Source organism: Lithobates pipiens, unplaced genomic scaffold (genome assembly GCF_037356315.1).
Source record: "Lithobates pipiens isolate NorthernLeopardFrog02 unplaced genomic scaffold, aLitPip1_a1.2 Scaffold_13, whole genome shotgun sequence".
NCBI classification, from domain to species: Eukaryota; Metazoa; Chordata; class Amphibia; order Anura; family Ranidae; genus Lithobates; species Lithobates pipiens.
Genome location: NW_027507718.1, coordinates 469,901,544 through 469,922,642, shown reverse-complemented (window position 1 = coordinate 469,922,642; position 21,099 = coordinate 469,901,544). Strand labels below are relative to the sequence as shown.

At 40.3% G+C, this 21,099-nt stretch overlaps 1 protein-coding gene across 2 annotated transcripts in view; it reads left to right on the top strand.

Moving 5' to 3' along the window:
• GRK4 (G protein-coupled receptor kinase 4) overlaps window positions 1-21,099 on the top strand; it is a 357,240-nt gene that overhangs the window by 137,795 nt on the left and 198,346 nt on the right. For both annotated transcript variants that reach the window (XM_077477876.1, XM_077477877.1), the window contains exon 2: window positions 7,287-7,382. In XM_077477876.1, the coding sequence (XP_077334002.1) occupies window positions 7,287-7,382 (96 nt within the window). The remainder of the gene's footprint in view (window positions 1-7,286; window positions 7,383-21,099) is intronic.

Here is a 21,099-nt window from a genome sequence, read left to right as displayed (position 1 = left end):
TCACGACGGAGATATCCGGTATCTTCAGCTGGCCTGGTACACTTGGTGTCCTGTTAGGCAGGATAAGCAAGTGTATTTGGAAGTATCCAGACAAGGCAAAGTGATGTGCAGAAATTGGCAGTACCCTGGTAATCAAGATGGATACTGTGACTGCTCAGCAGGGTATAAGTGTTCCTACCAATGTGGGCACAGGTAAGGCAATGTTGCCTGAATACAGTGTCCTTAAGGTGAGCAAGTGCCCACTAGCCAATCCTGCAACTAAGGCCTAAAGGGAGATAGGCAGGTTCTTCAGGGAGCTCAACTGGCTACCCTACGAAACGGAACACTTTCAGGGATGCCTGGAGATGCACCTGGATCCTCCCTTGGGTAGGATTTCTGTCACCGACCGTGGAGCTGTGGCAGGAACGGTCACACCAACACTGGAGCTGTGGCAGGATAGTTGCCCCGATGGATAACTGCAGCCCCTCTGGTCACGTCTTCCTTCCTTCCCAGCTTTGTGGTATCTCCTCTGCCCAGGCACACAAGATGGAGTCCTTTCCTTTCTTTAATCATGAGGGCCACTGGTCTGTGTAGTTCTGTCCCCATAGAAGGCTATGGGGCTGTTTTGTAATGGGGACTACATGTCCCAAGATGCATTGCTGCAGTACTCCTTAAGTGTCATTGGTTCCCTACCCCCTGCCAGGGAGGAAGCAGAGTGAGCTGCTGTGTGTGTGTGTGTGTGTGTGTGTCTCTCACTCACTGCACAGTGATAAGTGGAGAGGGAGGGGGTAATTCCCCCGCAGGAGCTGACAGCCCTGAGAGCCTGTGTGTGTGTGTGTGTGTGTGAATCCCGGTGGTGGCCAGAGAAAGATGCAAGCCCGCAGGGTACCCGCTACATAAGCATTTATTAATACGTATACCATACCTGGCCCAATGTTCCTGGAAGCTGGAAATCACTGAAATAGACAATGCTACTATAGTGATCTATTTTATTATAGTGCTCTACACGTGCTTCCAGTTCCTTAACCAAGTGGCTGCCCTGCTGCATTCTGAACATAGGAAGTCGGCCGCACGGCAAGGGACCCATCCAGAATATGCTTTGCATTCTGATCAAATGGAGAGAAGACATCACCTCCCCGCCTCTCCACCTCGTCCCTTTGGCGAATAATTTGCATTCATACAGAAAATGCAAAGAGTTCTCTGAATGGTGCTGTGCCAAGTGGCCCACTTCATGTGTTCACAATGCAGCACAACAGCTGCTCGGCATGGGACCTGGAAGCAAGTGGAGATCATTGTATTAGCAGTGTCTACTTAAGTAGATGACCAGTATTAACCACTTTAGCCCCGGACCAATTTTCAGCTTAAGGACCAGAGGTCTTTTTACAATTTTGCACTGCACTGCTTTAACTGGTAATTGCGCGGTCATGCAATGTTGTACCCAAACGAAATTTGCGTCCTTTTCTTCCCACAAATAGAGCTTTCTTTTGATGGTATTTGATTGCCTCTGCGATTTTTATTTTTTGCGATATAAATGGAAAAAGACCGAAAATTTAGAGAAAAAAAGATATTTTCTACTTTTTGTTAGAAGAAAAATCGAATAAACTCAATTTTAGTCATACATTTAGGGCAAAATTTATTCAGCCACATGTCTTTAGTAAAAAAAATGTCAATAAGCGCATATTTATTGGTTTGCGCAAAAGTTATAGCGTCTACAAACTAGAGTACATTTTCTGGAGTTTACACAGCTTTTAATTTATGACTGCCTATCTCATTTCTTGAGGTGCTAAAATGGCAGGGCAGTACAACCCCTCCCCCCAAATGACCCCATTTTGGAAAGTAGACACCCCAAGGAAATTGCAGGCATGTTGAGCCTACTGAATATTTTTTTTTTTTTTTTGTCCCAAGTGATTGAATAATGACACAAAAAAAAAAAACAGTTTACAAAAACTTGTCACTAAATGATATTTTGCTCACACATGCCATGGTTATATGTGGAATTGCACCCCAAAATATATTCTGCTGCTTCTCCTGAGTACGGGGATACCACATACAGTGGTGTGAAAAAGTGTTTGCCCCCTTCCTCATTTCCTGTTCCTTTGCATGTTTGTCACACTTAAGTGTTTCGGAACATCAAACCAATTTAAACAATAGTCAAGGACAACACAAGTAAACACAAAATGCAATTTGTAAATGAAGGTGTTTATTATTAAAGGTGAAAAAAATTTCAAACCATCATGGCCCTGTGTGAAAAAGTGATTGCCCCCTAAACCTAATAACTGGTTGGGCAACCTTAACAGCAAAAACTGCAACCAAGCGTTTGCGATAACGTGCAATGAGGCTTTTACAGCGTCCTGGAGGAATTTTGGCCCACTCATCTTTGCAGAATTGTCCTAATTCAGTTACATTAGAGGGTTTTCGAGCATGAACGGCCTTTTTAAGGTCATACCACAACATCTCAATAGGATTCAGGTCAGGACTTTGGCTAGGCCACTCCAAAGTCTTCATTTTGTTTTTCTTCAGCCATTCGGTGGTGGACTTGCTGGTGTGTTTAGGATCATTGTCCTGCTGCAGAAACCAAGTTCGTTTCAGCTTGAGTACACAAACAGATGGTCGGACATTCTCCTTCAGGATCTCTTGGTAGACAGCAGAATTCATAGTTCCTTTTATCACGGCAAGTCTTCCAGGTCCTGAAGCAGCAAAACAGCCCCAGACCATCACACTACCACCACCATATTTTACTGTTGGTATAATGTTCTTTTTATGAAATGCAGTGTTCCTTCTACGCCAGATATACTTGGACACACACCTTCCAAAGAGTTCCACTTTTGTCTCATCGGTCCACAGAATGTTGTCCCAAAAGTCTTGGGGATCATCAAGATGTGTTGTGGAGAAATTGAGACGAGCTTTGATGTTCTTTTTGCTCAGCAGTGGTTTTCTCCTTGGAACTCTGCCATGCAGGCCATTTTTGCCCAGTCTTTTCCTGATGGTGGAGGCATGAACGCTGACCTTAACTGAGGCAAGTGAGGCCTGCAGTTCCTCGGACGTTGTTGTGGGGTCTTTTGTGACCTCTTGGATGAGTCGTCGCTGCGCTCTTGGGGTAATTTTGGGCGGCCGGCCACTCCTGGGAAGGTTCACCACTGTTCCATGTCTTCGCCATTTGTGGATAATGGCTCTCACTGTGGTTCGCTGGATTCCCAAAGCTTTGGAAATGGCTTTATAACCCTTTCCAGACTGATAGATCTCAATTACTTTCTTTCTCAATTGTTCCTGAATTTCTTTGGGTCTCGGCATGATGTGTAGCTTTTAAGGATCTTCTGGTGGACCTTACTGTGTCAAGCAGCTCCTATTTAAGTGATGCCTTGATTGTGAACAGGTGTGGCAATAATCAGGCCTGGGTGTGGCTAGAGAAATTGAACTCAGGTGTGGACAACCACAGTTATAGTATGTTTTAACAAGGGGGGCAATCACTTTTTCACACAGGGCCATGATGGTTTGGATTTTTTTTCACCTTTTAATAATAAACACCTTCATTTACAAATTGCATTTTGTGTTTACTTGTGTTGTCCTTGAATATTGTTTAAATTGGTTTGATGTTCCGAAACACTTAAGTGTGACAAACATGCAAAGGAACAGGAAATGAGGAAGGGGGCAAACACTTTTTCACACCACTGTATGTGGGACTTTTTGGGAGTCTAGCCACGTACGGCACCCCGGAATCCAATCACTGCCTTCAGGATTTCTAAGGGTGCAAATTTTTGATTTCTCTCCTCACTACCTATCAGTTTTGAAGGCCATAAAATGCCAAAATAACACAACCCCCCCCCCCCCCCCCAAATGACCCCATTTTGGAAAGTAGACACCCCAAGCTATTTACTGAGAGGCATGTTGAGTCCATGAAATATTTTATATTTTGCCACAAGTTGCAGGAATTTTACAATTTTTTTTTTTTTTGCACAAAGTTGTCACTAAATGATATATTGCTCACACATGCTATGGGCATAAGTCAAATTACACCCCAAAATAAATTCTGCTGCTTCTCTCGAGTACGGGGATACCACATGTGGGGGACTTTTTGGGAGCCTAGCCACGTACGGGACCCCAAAAACCAAGCACTGCCTTCCGGATTTAAATATAAAACGCTACCAAACAAAAATGTTAGCGATCGCAGGGATCAGGCCTAAATCTGCGATCGCTGCAGTTATGTGTTTAGTGTTTTGTAAGTGACAGCCATCGATCGATACTGCACTTGGGTGGGCTGGGCGGAGGGGCAAAACGCAGGTGCTAGCAGGTATCTGGGCTGATCCCGCTAACAATGCATTTTTTTGGAACTCTAAACTGCTGGGGACGCTAGTATAGATCTGATCAGATATTAATCTGTTCAGATTCTATACCACTACGGGAGGTGTATGCTTTGCGTGTGGGTGTTAGCGGTACTGGCACTAACCTAGCGCTGCCTGGGGCGACTCAGACCCTGACCCTAAAACCTAATTGATATCACCCGCCGGGTGATCAGGGGGTTAAACCTTTATTGGGTAATAAATGGTGGGTGCCCTGATGCTATAAAAAGCAAACTAACTAACCAGAGTCACCCGTAACACTTATACGGTGATCACTGGTGAAGGGTTAACTAGGGGAAATCAGGGGGTTCAAATTTTTATTAGGTAGTATATGGGGGTCCCTGGCGCTATATAAAAACCTGACGGGGAACCTAAATAACTAACTGGCTAACCAGCATCACCAGTGACACTTATACGGTGATCGCTGGTGAAAGGGTTAACTAGGGGCAATCAGGGGGTTAAAACCATTATTGGGTAGTATATCGGGGTACCTAGCGCTATAAAAACCTGGCGGTGAACCTAAAAAAATAACTAGCTACCTAGCGACACTAATGCAGCGATCAGAAAAATGATCGATTAGTAACACTGGCAAAAGGGGGTGAAAGGGTTAACTAGGGGCAATCAGGGGGTTAAAACCGTTATTGGGTAGTATATCGGGGTACCTAGCGCTATAAAAACCTGGCGGTGAACCTAAAAAAATAACTAGCTACTTACCGGCACCAGTGACACTAATGCAGCGATCAGAAAAACGATCGCTTAGTGACACTGGCAAAAGGGGGTGAAAGGGTTAACTCTAAGGGCAATCAGGGGGTTAAATCTTTATTGGGGGGTGGTAGGGGGCTACCCTGGACCTAACACTAACTGCCCTGACACTTTTTACTTTTACAACTGACACTGAATGCAGTGATCAGTAAATAAATGATCACTGCAATCAGTGACACTGTGACTGGGGGGAGATCGGGGGACGATCGGGGGGGTGATCGGGGGGGTTTGTGTTCCTGTGTGTTGGTGTCAGTGTAGTGTTTGGTGCACTTACTTTTAGTCTTCTCCTCGTAGTCCGGTCAAAAAGACCGCCCTGAGGAGAATGACATCACTTCCTCCCTGCCTGTGTATACAATACACAGTGGGAGGAAGCTTGTCATTCGCCAGGAGCGATCGAGAGGGGATGGCCAGAAACCAACGGCCATCCCCACATCCTGGATCGCTCCTGAAGCGAACCGGACCGCCGCATCCAGCGGGAGGGGGTCCGATCGGACCCCCCACCTGCTGGAAGGCAAGCACGTACATGTACGTGCTTGTGCCTGTACATGCCATTGTGATGACGTACAATGGCATACGGCGGTCGTTAAGTGGTTGAAAAAAAAAACAATTTTGGAGATAACACAGTCCACATATATAATTTACTGTATAGAGATAGCTTCTTCTGCATTAGGATAACAATTTTATCACAGTTAATATGGACAAAAGAATAAAATGTCAACAACCTAATCTCAATCCGCACAAGATTTATATTCTCACTAAATCACTTTTTTTTTTTTCCCTCTTAAAATACCAAAATGTGAGAAACTATTAAATTATGTAATTTATATCTGTAATACGATAAGCCTCTCTTTACCCACTTTTGACAAGTACTAATACTTGGGTTTGTACTTTTAATACCCAAATTACTTAAGATATGGTAGATATCCTTTTATGGTGTTAGAATGTTACCAACACAGGTGAATCAGCAAGGGTGAAGCATTTCTCTAAGTGAGATGCAATTCATTAATCCAGCTTTTTGAGTTTTTGTATTGTATGTAACCATTATTTTTTCCAAATAGTGGTCTACTGTTAAGGTGGCAGTGGGGAGATCAACTGTCTTCAGTTTAAATGGTTTACTGCAAGGCCCAGAGTTTATATGCAAGATAGACCTCAGAGAGAATGTGCTTACTCTGTCAGGAGGGGTAGATTTGAGTTGAATGTCGAAAAATAAAATCTCATGGGCAAGTACAATGTTCTCAAAATGTTTCTAGTAGTGTTTCAAATAGAGAACAGTAGAAATATAGATATAATTCCCTATCAATTAGTGAGGGTCCAAGTGTGTTATCCTTATGAATAGACCAATGTGTTTTTAAGGGTTCTAAATGGTCTACTTCATCAGAGCTCTGAGGTGATGAATAAGAAAGGTGCACTTGGACTTAATTAAGATTAGGTTGATTTTTTTTTCCTTTTTTATTTTTTTATCAAGAATGTTCCATCATCCACCACCAACCCAACCACACACTGCCCCACACCACCACCACCTCCCCACGCCACTTTCTATATCCACCAACACCAACCAAAATCATTAATAGAAAGAATGTTCCATCAACTGGTTATTGTAGCTAGCCTATACATTAAAAAATGTCATGACAATTAAACACACATAACGCTCAGGCCTAAGCTCAAGGGCAAGAATCTGAAAATAAGGCCATTTAAAAAAAATACTTTTCTTTATTTTTTGAGTGTTAGCTTTATGGACAGTGGTAGGCATGAGAGTGTTCATAATGTTTTTAAACTGAAAGCATCTGGGAGGGGGAGGAAGGCATGCAGGTTATGAATGAAGACCTAAAGTACAAAGAAGTGGGATTTGGAGGATACGTTCCTTGAGTGGCGTGTACAGCAGGGTTCATAAAGAGTGGCATTGTAGCAGTGGAAGTCAGTGACACATATGTTAACTCTTGTGTACTTGTGATTGTATTAACAGCACTTGGACCCTTCTGATGGATGCCCCAAAGTTTGGAAAGCACGTTAAACAAATAGTAAGAATGGGTCCATCTGGTAATGATAGATTGCCATTAGGTTATGATTTGTAACGATCAGGGCCCTAGTAGTGCCTGAAGGTGTGCTGAGTGCTTGACTTTAAAGTGTTTGGGATAAGGTGATGCCATGTAAATAATCTAATAATGGGTTCTTTGTCCATATGTTTAACAACAAATATTACTTTTACAGGAGGTGGTGGCAAGAGGAATGGTCGCAGCAAGAAATGGAAGGATATGCTGAAACTTCCTCACATCAGCCAATGTGAAGAGCTCCGACGTACAGTAGGTAAGTACACTATGTTTAACATGAACCATTCTCACCACTGAGAAAATTCAGTGCTTAAACTTCTCTCCTAAGGTTGCTATGAGCTACTCTGTGCATGACTAGTGGTTAGGGATGTGGTGTCCTGTGTATAAAGAGGCTCTTTGGTGTGCATTGCAATCATGAATACAAGGAGGTAGATGCACCCAGAAGAGGAAAATTTAAAAGTGAAAATAAGTTCTAAAATGAGTGAGGAAAATAATGTACAGCAGATATATTACAGGTAGACAACCCAATGGAAAAGATGGAGTGAGATTTGTGTTGTCCAAATGGAGGCATCTTTACATGCAAAGGTGCAAAACATTTTACGACCATCCTTCATTCTGGATGTCAGACGTTAGGGGGTGGACTGTGCCCAGTGGGAGTAAACCATACACAATCTTTGGTATTAGGAGGAGAAATAGTTGGAGTCGTTGGGAGCAATGTTGCCTGATTTTTGTTGTCAGCGGAAAAAATTATGCCCCATTGTAGGTGTTAGTGGAAGGAATAGTGCCCCATTGTTAGTGTCAGTGGCAGGAATTATGCCCTATTGTTGGTACCAGTGGCAGGAATAATGCCTCAAGGGCCAGAGAAAGACCAGCAAAGAGCCAAATCTGGCCCCAGCACCACAGTTTGGAGACCGCTGACTTAGATGAATAATAGACAACTCGATTATCAGATATTTAACAACTTGAACATCCACAATTATCTCATAAAATACTACACTTCCTTTTATACTTAATGTTGACATTACACCATATCTACTTGATTGATACGACTTTCTTTGCTTAAACCTGATATACCAGGAGATATTAGCTGGCCGTTGAAAAGGAAAGGCTGTCATAGATTCATAACTACACACAGCTTACGTTATTAGTATCATGCATTGTTACACTTTTTGGTCCGATGACCAAAGTGTCATGAAATATTGTGATTTCAAAAAAAGATTTAGTATTTCACAGTATTTTAAAGGCGAGGTTTTGCTTTTTGACCCACCTCATTGAGGCTTGATTGTTTATCTTGTAAGGTTGTCCTGTAATTGCATCCAATAATGAGCCTTAACAGTTACACAGCAGTGTTTATTCAGTTTGGATAGTTTTTGACAAGGATGAACTATGATGCATCAGGTGACCAAACTAGGACAACCTTTGCAATGTACCTAGATGTTATAGCAAAGTGTTATTGGATACATTGGAAAGTAGGGTTACAGATAGATATTTTTTTAAACCAGATGTATTCAACATCTGTTAATTAACAAAGACTATTACAGATATACGTAGAATTATCAGGAGTTTTAGTAAACTGAACGGGCTATTACATGTAGACAGGGCTGTCTTTCAACTCTATTTTTGGCACATGGGGTGACCTTGAAAGGGGAGGGGATATAGCTTTGCCTCTGTTTGGCTGATGACCAAAGTGAGTTAATTTTACTTAATGAAATCCTTTTAATGATGTCATTTAATCAGATTTTAAGGCCACCTTTGCAATTGGTGCTTTAATTTTAAGACTGGAAGGTCTGATTCAAAACCCTGTGTAGCAATTGCTCAAGTCTCCCAAAAGAAGAACTGCTGGTTTAATTTTGCTTTTGGAACGCGTCACAAAAAAGCCTCACCGGAATATTTCTTTTTACACTCTCCAACTGATGTACGCTTTGATGAAGCAGCCTTGTTGCTAACATTTCTTTAGGTTCAAAAAGCAAGCATGCAGAGCTTTTGAAACCTTATTTATCATTTGAAGCTCTGGTCTAGCATCTGGAGGAATTCTGGTGGTCAAGACCCTCAAGGCCTCAGAAAACACTCTTAGCTCTTGTACACACGGTCAAACATTCCGACAACAGAATCCGTCGGATTTTGTCTGAAACTGGTGTTGCATACACACAGTCAGACAAAGTTGTCGGAAAATCTGATCGTTCGTAACGTGATGACGTAATTTAGTTATGACGGGACTACGTTCAGGCTAGTAGCCAATAGCTTTGGTCTAGGAATTTGATCTGAGCATGCGTGGCACTTTGTCCGATCGGAATTCTCTACAAACGATCAGACAAAGTCTGATCGTATCATGTTGTCGGAAAATTTTATAGCCCAGCTCTAAAACTTTGTCTGCTGGATATTCCGACGGAAACAGTAAGATGGAGCCCACACGCGATCGGATTACTCGACAACACGGTCCGATCGGACATTTTCCGTCTGAATGTCCGACCGCGTGTACAAGGGCTTAGAGGAGTCATTTTGGCAAACTGCCAAAACACAGTTATCTGTTCTGGCATTTAGCATTAGACAACATAGAAGGTGAACTTTGTCCACTTGGAAACCAATGTGTTGAAAAAAATTTATCAAATTTCCATGAACTACCATTCACGTCCCAGTTTCCTCTATCTTCCTGCTCCGTGATGCCACTCATATAAAAAGACCTTCTGATGACCCCTGCTCCCTAAACTCACATAATCAATATTCCATTAAGTGCAAAGAGCTATGAAAATGGTTGCTGTGTTATTGTGCTTTGCACAATGAGATTTTGCATTAATAAGATACCATTTAAAAATAGATTTTTGATTGATCTGTATTTGTTGCACTTTGCTCATTATTATTGTTCTTTGCACTGTTTAATTCAATAAACATAGGCTGCATGACCCAATAAAATATCAAACGTTTATCACATTCCTGCTGAAGTTGTGGAGAATCAGAAATGTTGTCAATGGTTTAAAAACTCTCCCTCCTTATTTTTTTATATGTAGTCTTGGCTGAACCAGCAAAAAATGAGCTGTTGCAATGCAGACTTTAAGTGTGTTCTTTTGTAGAAGTTTGGTTGTAAGTCAGGAAAACACATGAACCACCAGGCAAGCACAGATCAAATCTCTCAGTGGAGGTACAAAGCCAAGCACTCCTTCATGTTCCCTAAACATTTCCTTTATCATGCCAATCCACAATGTTAAATATATCGAACAATACAGTATTACAAGAAGCCTAGTTTGGTTTGAGACAACACACGGTCCAAAGTGGTAGCATTTTGAGACCATGTTTGAAATTTTTACAGTGGCCATATTCTTTTTATGATTTATTTATAAAGTGGAAAAGTTCTTCAGATTACTTTTTTGTATTGAAGAATTATTTTAGCTTTTGTTGACGTTTATGCTCCACTCCATAAGCTTTTTAACGGGGACATTGGTTACCCAAAGAAGTGTTGGGTATCTACTAAAACAGCAAAAGATGTAGTGTAAATTACTTACCAAGGAGTATCTGAGCTGTTAAACCAAACACACTGTTAACATGTTTCTAGTGATTCAGTATAACATGGCCAAAAGAAAATATTACAATCAGGATGCCCTGAAAGAATAACATGATGCAGTCTTGATTGAGGGAAGAGAACCTTTTGACCTTCCTGGGCCACGTTGGAAGAAGAGAAGTTGTCTTGGGCAACACATAAAATGCACTAACAATAAGGATAGCTGATGAGTTGGGCAGATCACAAGTTAACAATCGCTAATATAGATGATGTACCTATCTGAGTGTCATAAACAGGTGTGACCAGAACTGTGTGAACTGCAACGGAGTGAACCAAAATCTATCTAGGTAAAAAAGTTATGTCATTTATTAAGATAAGTGAACACAAATATAAACAAATCCAATACCAAACAGTGTAAAACAAATCAACAACCAAACAGTGACCCACAAAGAACAACAATATAAACTAGTATAAACAGCAAAAAGGGAATACCAGAATCATAATCATAGCCAGGTCAGGGTCATAAACGGGAGATCAGCAGATGGGGGCAAGGAGCAAGACAGGACAAGGAGAAGGTGGAAGGGATAATGCTGCAGGGCAGGGGTACAGGAATACAGGATCACAGTATGGACAGGAACAGGTACAAATACAGGTTTGGGTTCTCAGGATCACAGGATACAGGTTAGGGCTCAAGGGCAAGTGCTTGTCGAGTATTAATACACATCTCCTGCAATTAGTCTCAGGTGACGCCTGATTGCAGGAGACTATGTTGGCTCCAGATTGCTAGGAGACACCCACTGGTGGACACCAGTACTGAGGCCCAAAGATCAGACAGTGCCACTTGCAGGTGAAACCTTTCCTGACATGGAGTATGTTACATAGTAGGTAAGGTTGAATAAAGACAATAGTCCACCCAGTTCAACCTGTGTAGGTGTACTTGTGTTAGTGTTGGTAATTATTTTCCATATCCCCGTATGTTGTGTTCTTTAAGATGCACGTCCAATAGTCTTTTTAAAAAATCTACACTCCCCGCTGCCACCACCAATTGTGAAAGAGAGTTCCACATCTATATCACCCTGACAGTGAAAAACCCCCGCGCAGTTTAAGTTTAAATTGCTTCTCCTCCAATCTCATTGTGTGGCCCCGTGTCCTCTTACACTCCCTGAGACTGAATAGTTTTTTCCTACATTGGAATCACCATTGAGGTATTTGTAAATCTCTATCATGTCCCCTCTCAAGCGTCGCCTCTCCAGTGAGAACAAATTTAGTGCCTATAGTCGTTCCTCGTATTTGAGGGCCTCCAGTCCCCTTATTAATTTTGTTGCCCTTCTCTGGACTTGCACCAGCTCCAGCACATCCCTTCTTAGGGCTGGTGACAAGAACTCGACAGAATACTCCAGATGTGGCCAATCCAAGTTTTATAAAGGGGCAGAATTATAGTTTTATCTATGGAGTATATCCCCTTTATTATGCATGCTAAACCTATACCGACATTGGTAGCTGGAGCTTGACATTGCACACTATTGCTCAGTCTGTTATCTATTAGGAACCCCAGATCTTGCTCCGTGCTTGATTCCCCCAGAGTAATAAAACTTCATTTTATTTTTTGTAATATTTCATATTACAAAAGTAAAAAAGGGCAGCATAAAATGAGTGCAATATTTGTATAGCATATACTAGTATGGTCTTTGATGAACTAAAGCATTAATATCTGTTTCGATGGATGTAGTAGCAATTCTCAAGGTGCTCTTCAGATATTTTGGTTAACATTTTGCCCTTTGTTTGCTCACTCTTGAAAATTGTTACTCACAAATATAGGTGCTGCCAATGACATGAATAAGGCGTGATTGTGAAGAGTGGAATATTTTTCTTTGGAAAGATAAAACATATAAAAGTTCAATAAAGGGACACGGGTTATTTACTAAAGTCAAATCCACTTTGCACTGCAAGTGCATTTGAAAGTGCACTTAGAAGTAAAGTCGCTGTTGAACCGAGGGGGACATGCAAGGAAAATAAAAAACATCATTTTATCTTGCACATGATTGGATGATACAATCAGCAGAGTTCCACTCATTTCAGATCTACCCCTTAGATTTAGAGCGACTGCACGTCCAAGTGCACTTTTAGTGCACTTTCAAGAGCACTTGCAGTGCAAAGTGGATTTGCCTTTCGTAAATAACCCCCATTGTCACATTTTTCTCCAGCCACCTGCTTACTAATGGTAAACACATTTTTACAAAATACCCCCCTCCCCACCCCCCAAAAAATCTAAAAAAAATCTTTTAAGTAAATTTACGATTTTGTGAATGTCCACTTTCATAGCTGTCTTGGGGCTGCAGGTTGAACACCCCTACCACAGACCATTAAAAACACCAATTAATGCCGTTATATAATATATAGTATATGTAGCTATACCTCTATTGCCTAATACATACAATGAGAAAATAGGACGAAAAATTCCACTTTTGCAAAGATCGTCTGATAATCTGATCATTGTTAGTATATAGCTGTCGAGAGCTGATCCCTACAGTCCACGCAAAAAGGGACAAGCACAAAATTTTTTCTTGTATAACAGAATGAGAAAACATTGTGCAATTACTATAGTATCTGTGTGAAAAAAAATTGTGTGGCCAAGACCACTCATGTTCTGAAATTAAAGAATACATTACAATACAATACATTACATCACTTCCGAAGTTGTATTTTGTGTTACGAGCATTTACGTAAGTTTAGTAAGGTTTTTGATATGAGACTAGCGTGAAAAAATAATAAAAGGATTATCATTTGTCCGATATTTTTATCGTGTGTTCGAGGCATTAGCTACAGTAAAGAAAAATCAGTAGTCAGGTCATCAACCTAGCAATACAATCTTGCAGAGATTTTTAAATCCAAATGTCAAATTCTTCATCAGATAAAATGGCTACCATTTACTGTATGTTTATTTGTTGCGTTTTCAGATGCTTGCCTAGAGTTCAACTTGAAGTAGATGGTATAATATTATGGGTAGCATTAGTAGTTCTCTGAATAGCAGTTTTTTTGTTTGGAATTTCTTATTTTTAGAAGAATAGGAGGATTGCATCTGACCTGGCAAAGGCCTACTGTAACCTCTTGCCATGTCCCCCCCTATCCCCTTTATGACCATCTATCTTCATTAAGCTCGTTTATTTTAAATTAAATTGGTTAAATGTTATGAGTTTTTCACTTTTTGCAACTAGTAAATTAATAAGCGGTCACATCTGTTTTTTAGTCTCTCACTCTCTCATCCTCCAATTACTCGGCTGCGTAGTATGGGCTTGCGTCATTCATGTTTATATGATGACCTATCTTTAATAGCATGTGTTTGGCTGCAGATGTTAACTCATAAAAAAGACTGTATGTGCAGTGGTTACACCAGCACTCTCTGTTGTGTGAACTTGCACACAAATCATGGTTTTAATTTACTTTGGGCAATCACTTTTTTTTTAACTGTGTAATTTTGTGGAATAATTTGACCTCTCTCTCTTGGCATCCACCAGTCTAGACCAACAGCAGAAGTTCCTTTCAAACATTCCGATGTGAACGCTTACAGCAGATGAAAGCTCGCTGCCCGAACTTGTCTGCTTTTTTTATTTTTTCTTCTTGTCTGATTTGGTCATGGAAAGATTTCTTTAAATGCTTGGCAAGTTATTGTTAATAAAAATGCAGGCCCTTAAGGTATGGGTCGATTATGAACAAAGAAAAATTGTTTTAGACCTTAACTGTTTTACATTACTTAAGGGCTGTATGTGCTTCTCCTATAGACCTTCCATATTGATCAGGAGGAGGATCTGCTGTATTTGTTCTTCTTAGATATCTATATTTAGTTAAATCAGCAAAGATTTTTATGGAAATATCATAGGACCATATAATCAGTAACGTTCCCGAAAGTCTACTCAAAAGAACATACAGACACAACAAATCTTAAACTCAAATTCACAGAGTATAACTTACATGCAGGTATTATGCCTAGCTCACATCATCGTTGAAATGACAGAAACAGTAAAAATGAGGGGCTTAGTACTTCAAAGCAATCTACACAGCACTAAATCAACTGGGGCCAAGCCTGGAGTAGCAAGCCATCCTCTCCATACTTTCTCATACTTAGACTACCTCTATGTTGTATCTGTTTTTCATATTGTAATGTTGTGCCCAAAAGCTCAAGCCACATCTGTGGTGTAGAGGAAATTTGGGTCCAGTGTAGCAGTATAATTTCTACGTGCCTGAAATAAGTCCCTGGAGACCTCCTCTCTAATGTACGCATCCTGTATGACTTCATCAAGCATACCCAGGATACGTTGTTTAGTGTCTGTAGGAATATTAATCTGAAATACTTTAATAACTGTAGTAACAGTAGTTTCCCAATACCGATGAGGCTTCGGGCATCACTAAAGCAAATGTATAAGGTCTCCTATTTCTCTACCACACCAAGCACAGATTGGGTCTGGGCCTAAGTTCATAGAGTGCAACTTGAGTATGGTGTAATGTACTCTCAATAGGATATACAAGTGGGATAGTCTTTGCGAGACATACACACTGTACATATACAGTGTTCATTAATGTCAACTTTAGAATTGCAACTAGAGTTGCAACGTTGTAAGTAACATCAATGATGGTGAAAAGGTTCAAAGGATCACGTTTGGTATGTTATATCAAAACTCCTTTCATGATAATGGCATGATCAAGGCTTAGGCTTATCAAATATGACTGGTCAAGATCCTAACAGTGGTTTGTACTAGTAGGAGAAAGGTCTTTGTCTGGGTAGGCAGAAGAGTAGGGGAGAGAGGCATGGGACAGGAGAATGCAGTGCATGGTGCAGGATATTGCGTATGTCATGTCATGTTTTTAAATCGTTCGGATAAGGAATTTCACAAGTTTAAAATTAGAGGTCAAGTGTGTTTGGTCCACGAGTCCTCTTTCAGTGAGAGGCAGTTTAAAATCTTTCTGTAGACCTTTATGTGTAGACCTTCTGGAGTTCTTGGGAAGAATAGGGTGTGCGAGCCTCAGCAAATAGGTGGGGAAGTCAAGAGACAGAGAAGAGACTGAACTGTTTACCTGAATGTGCTTAAGGCATCTCCATCATCAGTCAGGGATGTTAAAATTGGGGGTGTTCAAAAAGGCAGGGGTATAATACCAGTGGTACGCTATTTTGAACTTTTTTTCTTTGTAAACTATACAAAGTGAGATTTTATGGTCTAAAGCACTAATTTTATCCAAGTTTCTTAATGGTAAGTTTACTGTTTTAGGATATGTTCCCATTTGAACATGTAATCTGGATTTGTGGATGAGTGAGATAAATGTTACTGTGCTCACTTCCCATCAGGTTGTCTAGCTTCTCAGTAAAAATTATCTTATAAGTTTGAGAACTAATTCCCTGAGATCCAGCATTTAATTGTTGTTTTTTTTTGTTTTGTTTTTTGCCCTGTTAAATGAGTGATTGGCATCCTTTCTGAACACCCATATTTGCCAGATTCCTCCAAATGTGTTGCTGATAGGTTGGCCTGCAGTCAACATTGAAAAGGGTCAGGAACTTGAATCTGTTTATAATATGATCCCCACACAACAATCCGTGATGATAGGGCATCTTAAACTAGTCCCCGTGTATTTTAATGTGTTATATCTTCTTAATTATAATAATCAGTGCTTAATACAATTAACACTAGACTTTGGGTTTTCATTTTTTGGAGGTTATTGCCACTTTAATGCAGTTTGCACATGTGAGCCGATGTATATGTTAGAATGTTGACAGTGCTGTGTGGATTGTGGCAACGCAGCATTACATTGATTATTCTCCACTGAATCAGATAAGTGAGCGAATTCTTGCCTGGAGCGCCATTTCTCCTCTGGCAGGTTGTCAATTCTCCTTTCAATAAACATTGTATAAAGTCGTCATTTAAGCCTTGCTAGCGTGGAGCACTCTGTTTGTTGTCAAACACTCTTGCCAGCACCCAGAGCTGCTCAACAAAAGTTCTTAAAGGGAATGTATAGCGCTTTTTGAAAGTTTATTTACTTATTTTTATATGTACCATAATATAATAGACGTTTACTAAAACTGAAGAGTGTAAAATCTGGTATAGATCTGCATAGCAACCAATCGGCTTCCAGTTTTTTTTTTTTTTCAAAACTTTGCTAAACAAGCTAGAAACTGATTGGCTACCATACACCACTGCACTGGATTTTGCACTTTCCAGTTTTAGTAAATCAACCCATTATGGCCTGTACACACGATCTGAAAATCAAAAGAAAAATACTGCTTTCAAAGCGATTGTACGATAATCCTGATCGAAAAATTTTCTTGTACAATACCAGATCGTATAATTTTCCTTTAATCAGTACAGTTGTCCTTAGAAAATACAATATAAATACAGTACAACACATTTATATCACTTTTATTTATTTTTTTGTATTTTGTCATATGAGAATTTTCGAAACTCTAGTAAACGCTTCATTTTTGATATACGACTAGCATACAAAAAAAAAAAAAGATCTGTCGTCTGATTTTTGGATCGTGTGTACGGGCCATTAGTCTGATCAGATCAATTCACAGATTTTTTTTCCAAGCATTATAAAAACTTTAACCAGCTTTACCTTTTAAGAGTATTATAAATGTTTCAGGGCAGCCATATTTGTTTGTTTGTTACATATGGCTTATTTATGACTTAAATGTTTACATCCTAGATTTTACTTCATATTTAATAATGCTTCTCAGTATTTGTGCTTGAAATGTGTCACACCAATTTCATTAAAATCTATTAAAACCTTTTTGTCAAGTCAATGCAATTTTAAAAGTATTTTTTTATATTTTTAAATCTGCAATATCTGGTATCCATTCATGAAGGTCTTAGCTCAGGTTCTTCTTGTTAGAGTGTGATAACACTGTGTCCTTGTCTACCAGTTGTGCTCCTGCATTGTCACCCTTTGACATGGCTTCTGATGGAGACTAACAATGTAATATCCAGTAAACATTACACAGGCTCTGTTGTCATTATCCAGAAACCAGACCTAAGAAATGTCATGCAACCGTTGCTGGAGTGCATACATGTACGTAGACCGTTTTTAGTGCTGCTGATCTCCTGAAGCCACCTTCTAGGGATGAAAAAATTGAAAACCATTATTTTATTCATAAAGATAAAACATTTTTTTTTTTTTTTTTGTTTTATAATATACAGTAATTTATGGGGGAGTTTTACTAAAACTTGTGCACAAAGAATGTGGAGCAGTTGTGTTTGGCAGTCAATCCTCTTCTAACTTCAGTTTTTTCAATTAAACTTTGACAATGGTACATGGAAGCTGATTCGTTTCTATGCAGAACTGCACCATATTTTTCTCCCTTCAACCTTGGTAAACCGTCCCTTATGTTAGGGTTTACTTCTACTTTTACCTATTTATTCAAAAGGTGGTGGTCACTGGATTGTTTAAGTTTGCTGGTTGTGCTGTCTGATGTCACTAGAATGTGCACCTTCAAATCAGTAATATCACTTTTCATTGTAGGGACTGTAGGAAATACCTAAGCTGAATGTCTTCTAACTCCTAACTGGAATCTTAACTCTTAACTTACCCTAGCCTTGTCTCTAACGTAACCTTAAACTGACCTTGCACATCCATATACAACAGAGGGTGTTTACTGCTCAGGTGTGAACGTAGTAAAGGATCAGTCTCAGGTGCCAGGCCTGGATTACCACAGCTTGAACTGGAAAAATAAAGATTGGCTGGATACTGCAGATAGAATCCATAAAGGTCCTTTTTTCCATAGTATGGGACAAACCGCACTTGAGAGATACAATTCAGTAAATGCGTTACACATGAAGAATGCTTGATTAAGCATGCTTCGTGTGAAACGCGTTAACTGTATCGTATTTCCCAAGTGTGGTTTGTCCCATACTATGAAATAAAGGACTTTTATGGATTCTATCTGCAGTGTGTGGCCAATCTTCTAGTATTTCTGCACTTCCATACAAGGTCAGCGTATTAAATGTGTCTCTCCTTCCCTCTTTCTAAAACTGTAAATAAAAGTACCATAAAAAGTTATTTATTATCCTGCGGCCAAAATCACGGAGAATGCAGAGTACCTCAAGCTGAGTTCAACTCATAAATGGAAGCTCCACTTGCTTGCTTCCCCCCCTTCAGTTCCTCATTTGGAATCTTTCAAGGGGAGGTGGGAATGGGTACCTCTTTTTGACAGGTACTTGTCCCCACTTCCGGAAGACCTGGCTGCAGTGAGATGCAACGAGGTCTCCCAGAAGCTTGGCCCCCATCCTCCTTCCTCAGTCGCCGGGCCAGTTAGAAAGCTGGCGGCGGCAGCACTTGTGAGCCGATTGGAAAATTGGCAGTATTTGTAGCTGCAGACTTTTAATTTTTGAAGGGGGGGAGGGGCTGGAGCTCCACTTTCAAATCTCACAAGAAAACGTGAGATTTAGGATAATCAGAATTCTCCAGGATCTTGCCAGGAAGAGGATGACGTCACCCCCAGGATGAAGGCACCGCTGCGGACTGAAATAATGTATGAAGCAGGAATGAGTAGCAGTAGAAACATTTTCTACTAAGACCAGTAATACTGGGGAGGGGGGGGGGTACTCATTGCCACCTCTTACGTTGTAATGTCCCTGTAAAACTAAAGGACCTTTGGACCTTTTGTTTAATTTTTTTTGAAAGTCAATGAGTACTGTCAACATCATCAGACAACTTTGTGGGCACCACAAGAAGTGTCCCTCACTTGGCCACAGTTTTGTGTGAGAAATTGGGGCTTTTAATTGAATTATTTTTTAAATGAAATCTATGGATTAATTAAAGCAAGTGGAGTGGGAACGATTTTTTTAGTGACCATCAATAGCATATGGATGTTACCTGTACCTTAACATTGGCTTCTGTCTCTGTTAATTTTCCCCTATTTAGGAATTGACAGTGAAGCCCAGCAAGCAGAGATCCTAGATAATGCTACTATAATAATCGCTAAATAAACATGGAAACGGGATCTGAGCCCTGGTGCGTATGTTCAGACTGTGCGCTGTCTACTCACTGTCTCCTGTGCTATGACTGACATGTGAACTGGCAGCTTGTAGCAACAATACAAGGAGAACATTCATTCCCGTGAGACAGGATCCAGTTCTAAACAAACTTAAGCCGTTAGTACTTAACTGGAATGAATTTCAGATTTTTTTATTTATTTTTTTATTTCATTTTATTGAACCGATTGTGAAATTTAGCATCTCCCAACATGGAAAGTTCTGCATCTATTTATTGAGTGTCTGTTTTGCTTTGAGATTTTGTTTCTGTGATGTTTAGGACCCAATTGACTGTAGGGTAATGTCACGTCAAACTGTAAGTCATGCGGGGGGGGGGGGGGGGGGGGGCTTTGCCATAATGAGAAGCTGTGCACAGAATACTTGTATGATTTTGCAGACTGAAAGTGACCATACATAGATTGAAATGTGACCATTTCAGCAAAGATCTACCGATCGACTTTTCTACAACTAGCCTGTTGGGTTTTTCCCAAACAATTGGTGCCACCGGCTAAAGCTGGCTGGCTGTATACGCTGCTCCTAGAGCACCTCAAAGATGGTGCTTGCAGGACTTCTTATTTTTTTAACGTCCTGCAAGCGCACCACTCCAGTGTGAAAGCACTCGAGCATTCACACTGGAGTGACAGGAGAGGCGCTTTGCATGCGCTATAGCACCTGTAAAGCGCCTCAGTGTGAAAGTAGCCTTAATCAACCCCGAGTGTAAACAAGCCCTAAACGAATCATACATAGTTTGCATTAATATAAATGACCGCACAGGCTTATATTTGCCAATGTCACATTTATTTTTGCTGAACAAATATCGTAAAATGCAAACTGTGTCAGCTGTAATACAAATCCACATTTAAAGTCTGTTTACTTTACTGTAATGCTGTATTGTATAATGAAGCCGTCCCTTCTACTTGTTGAGCCATCATTTCTTAGTTTATTGCCAACCTCAATTTGAGATTATAACCAGTCCTCCTGTATGCTCTGGAGTGCCTGTCACTTTTATCAAAGTGAGAATTATAGTGCAGAGAGATCTGAACAGTTGTCAGAATCACTTTCTGTTACTGGGACAGTGATCACTTGGACAGATAGAAGGGGTAATTTCCCCAGGGAGGATTCGGATAACAATAAATTCTGACAGAATTATGAGGCCTAACTCTTCCCTATGCTAACCAACACTACAAAAGAAAGCAAAAAAACAAAGAGTTGTGCTTTAGATATACTGTCCTTTAAAAGGGATGAATTACAATGGACTTCACAAGTCCAGCAGGTTAGTTGTATTTCCTAGTATTCTCACACTGACTTTAAATCTTGTAAACCATTTCTGTTCTTTGAAAAAAAGTACACTGCTTTCCCATAAGGATATAGAAGGAAAAAATTAAATTGGCAACGTACTGAGTACTTTTATGCCCCATACACACGACCGGATTTACCGACAACAAATGTTGGATGTGAGCTTG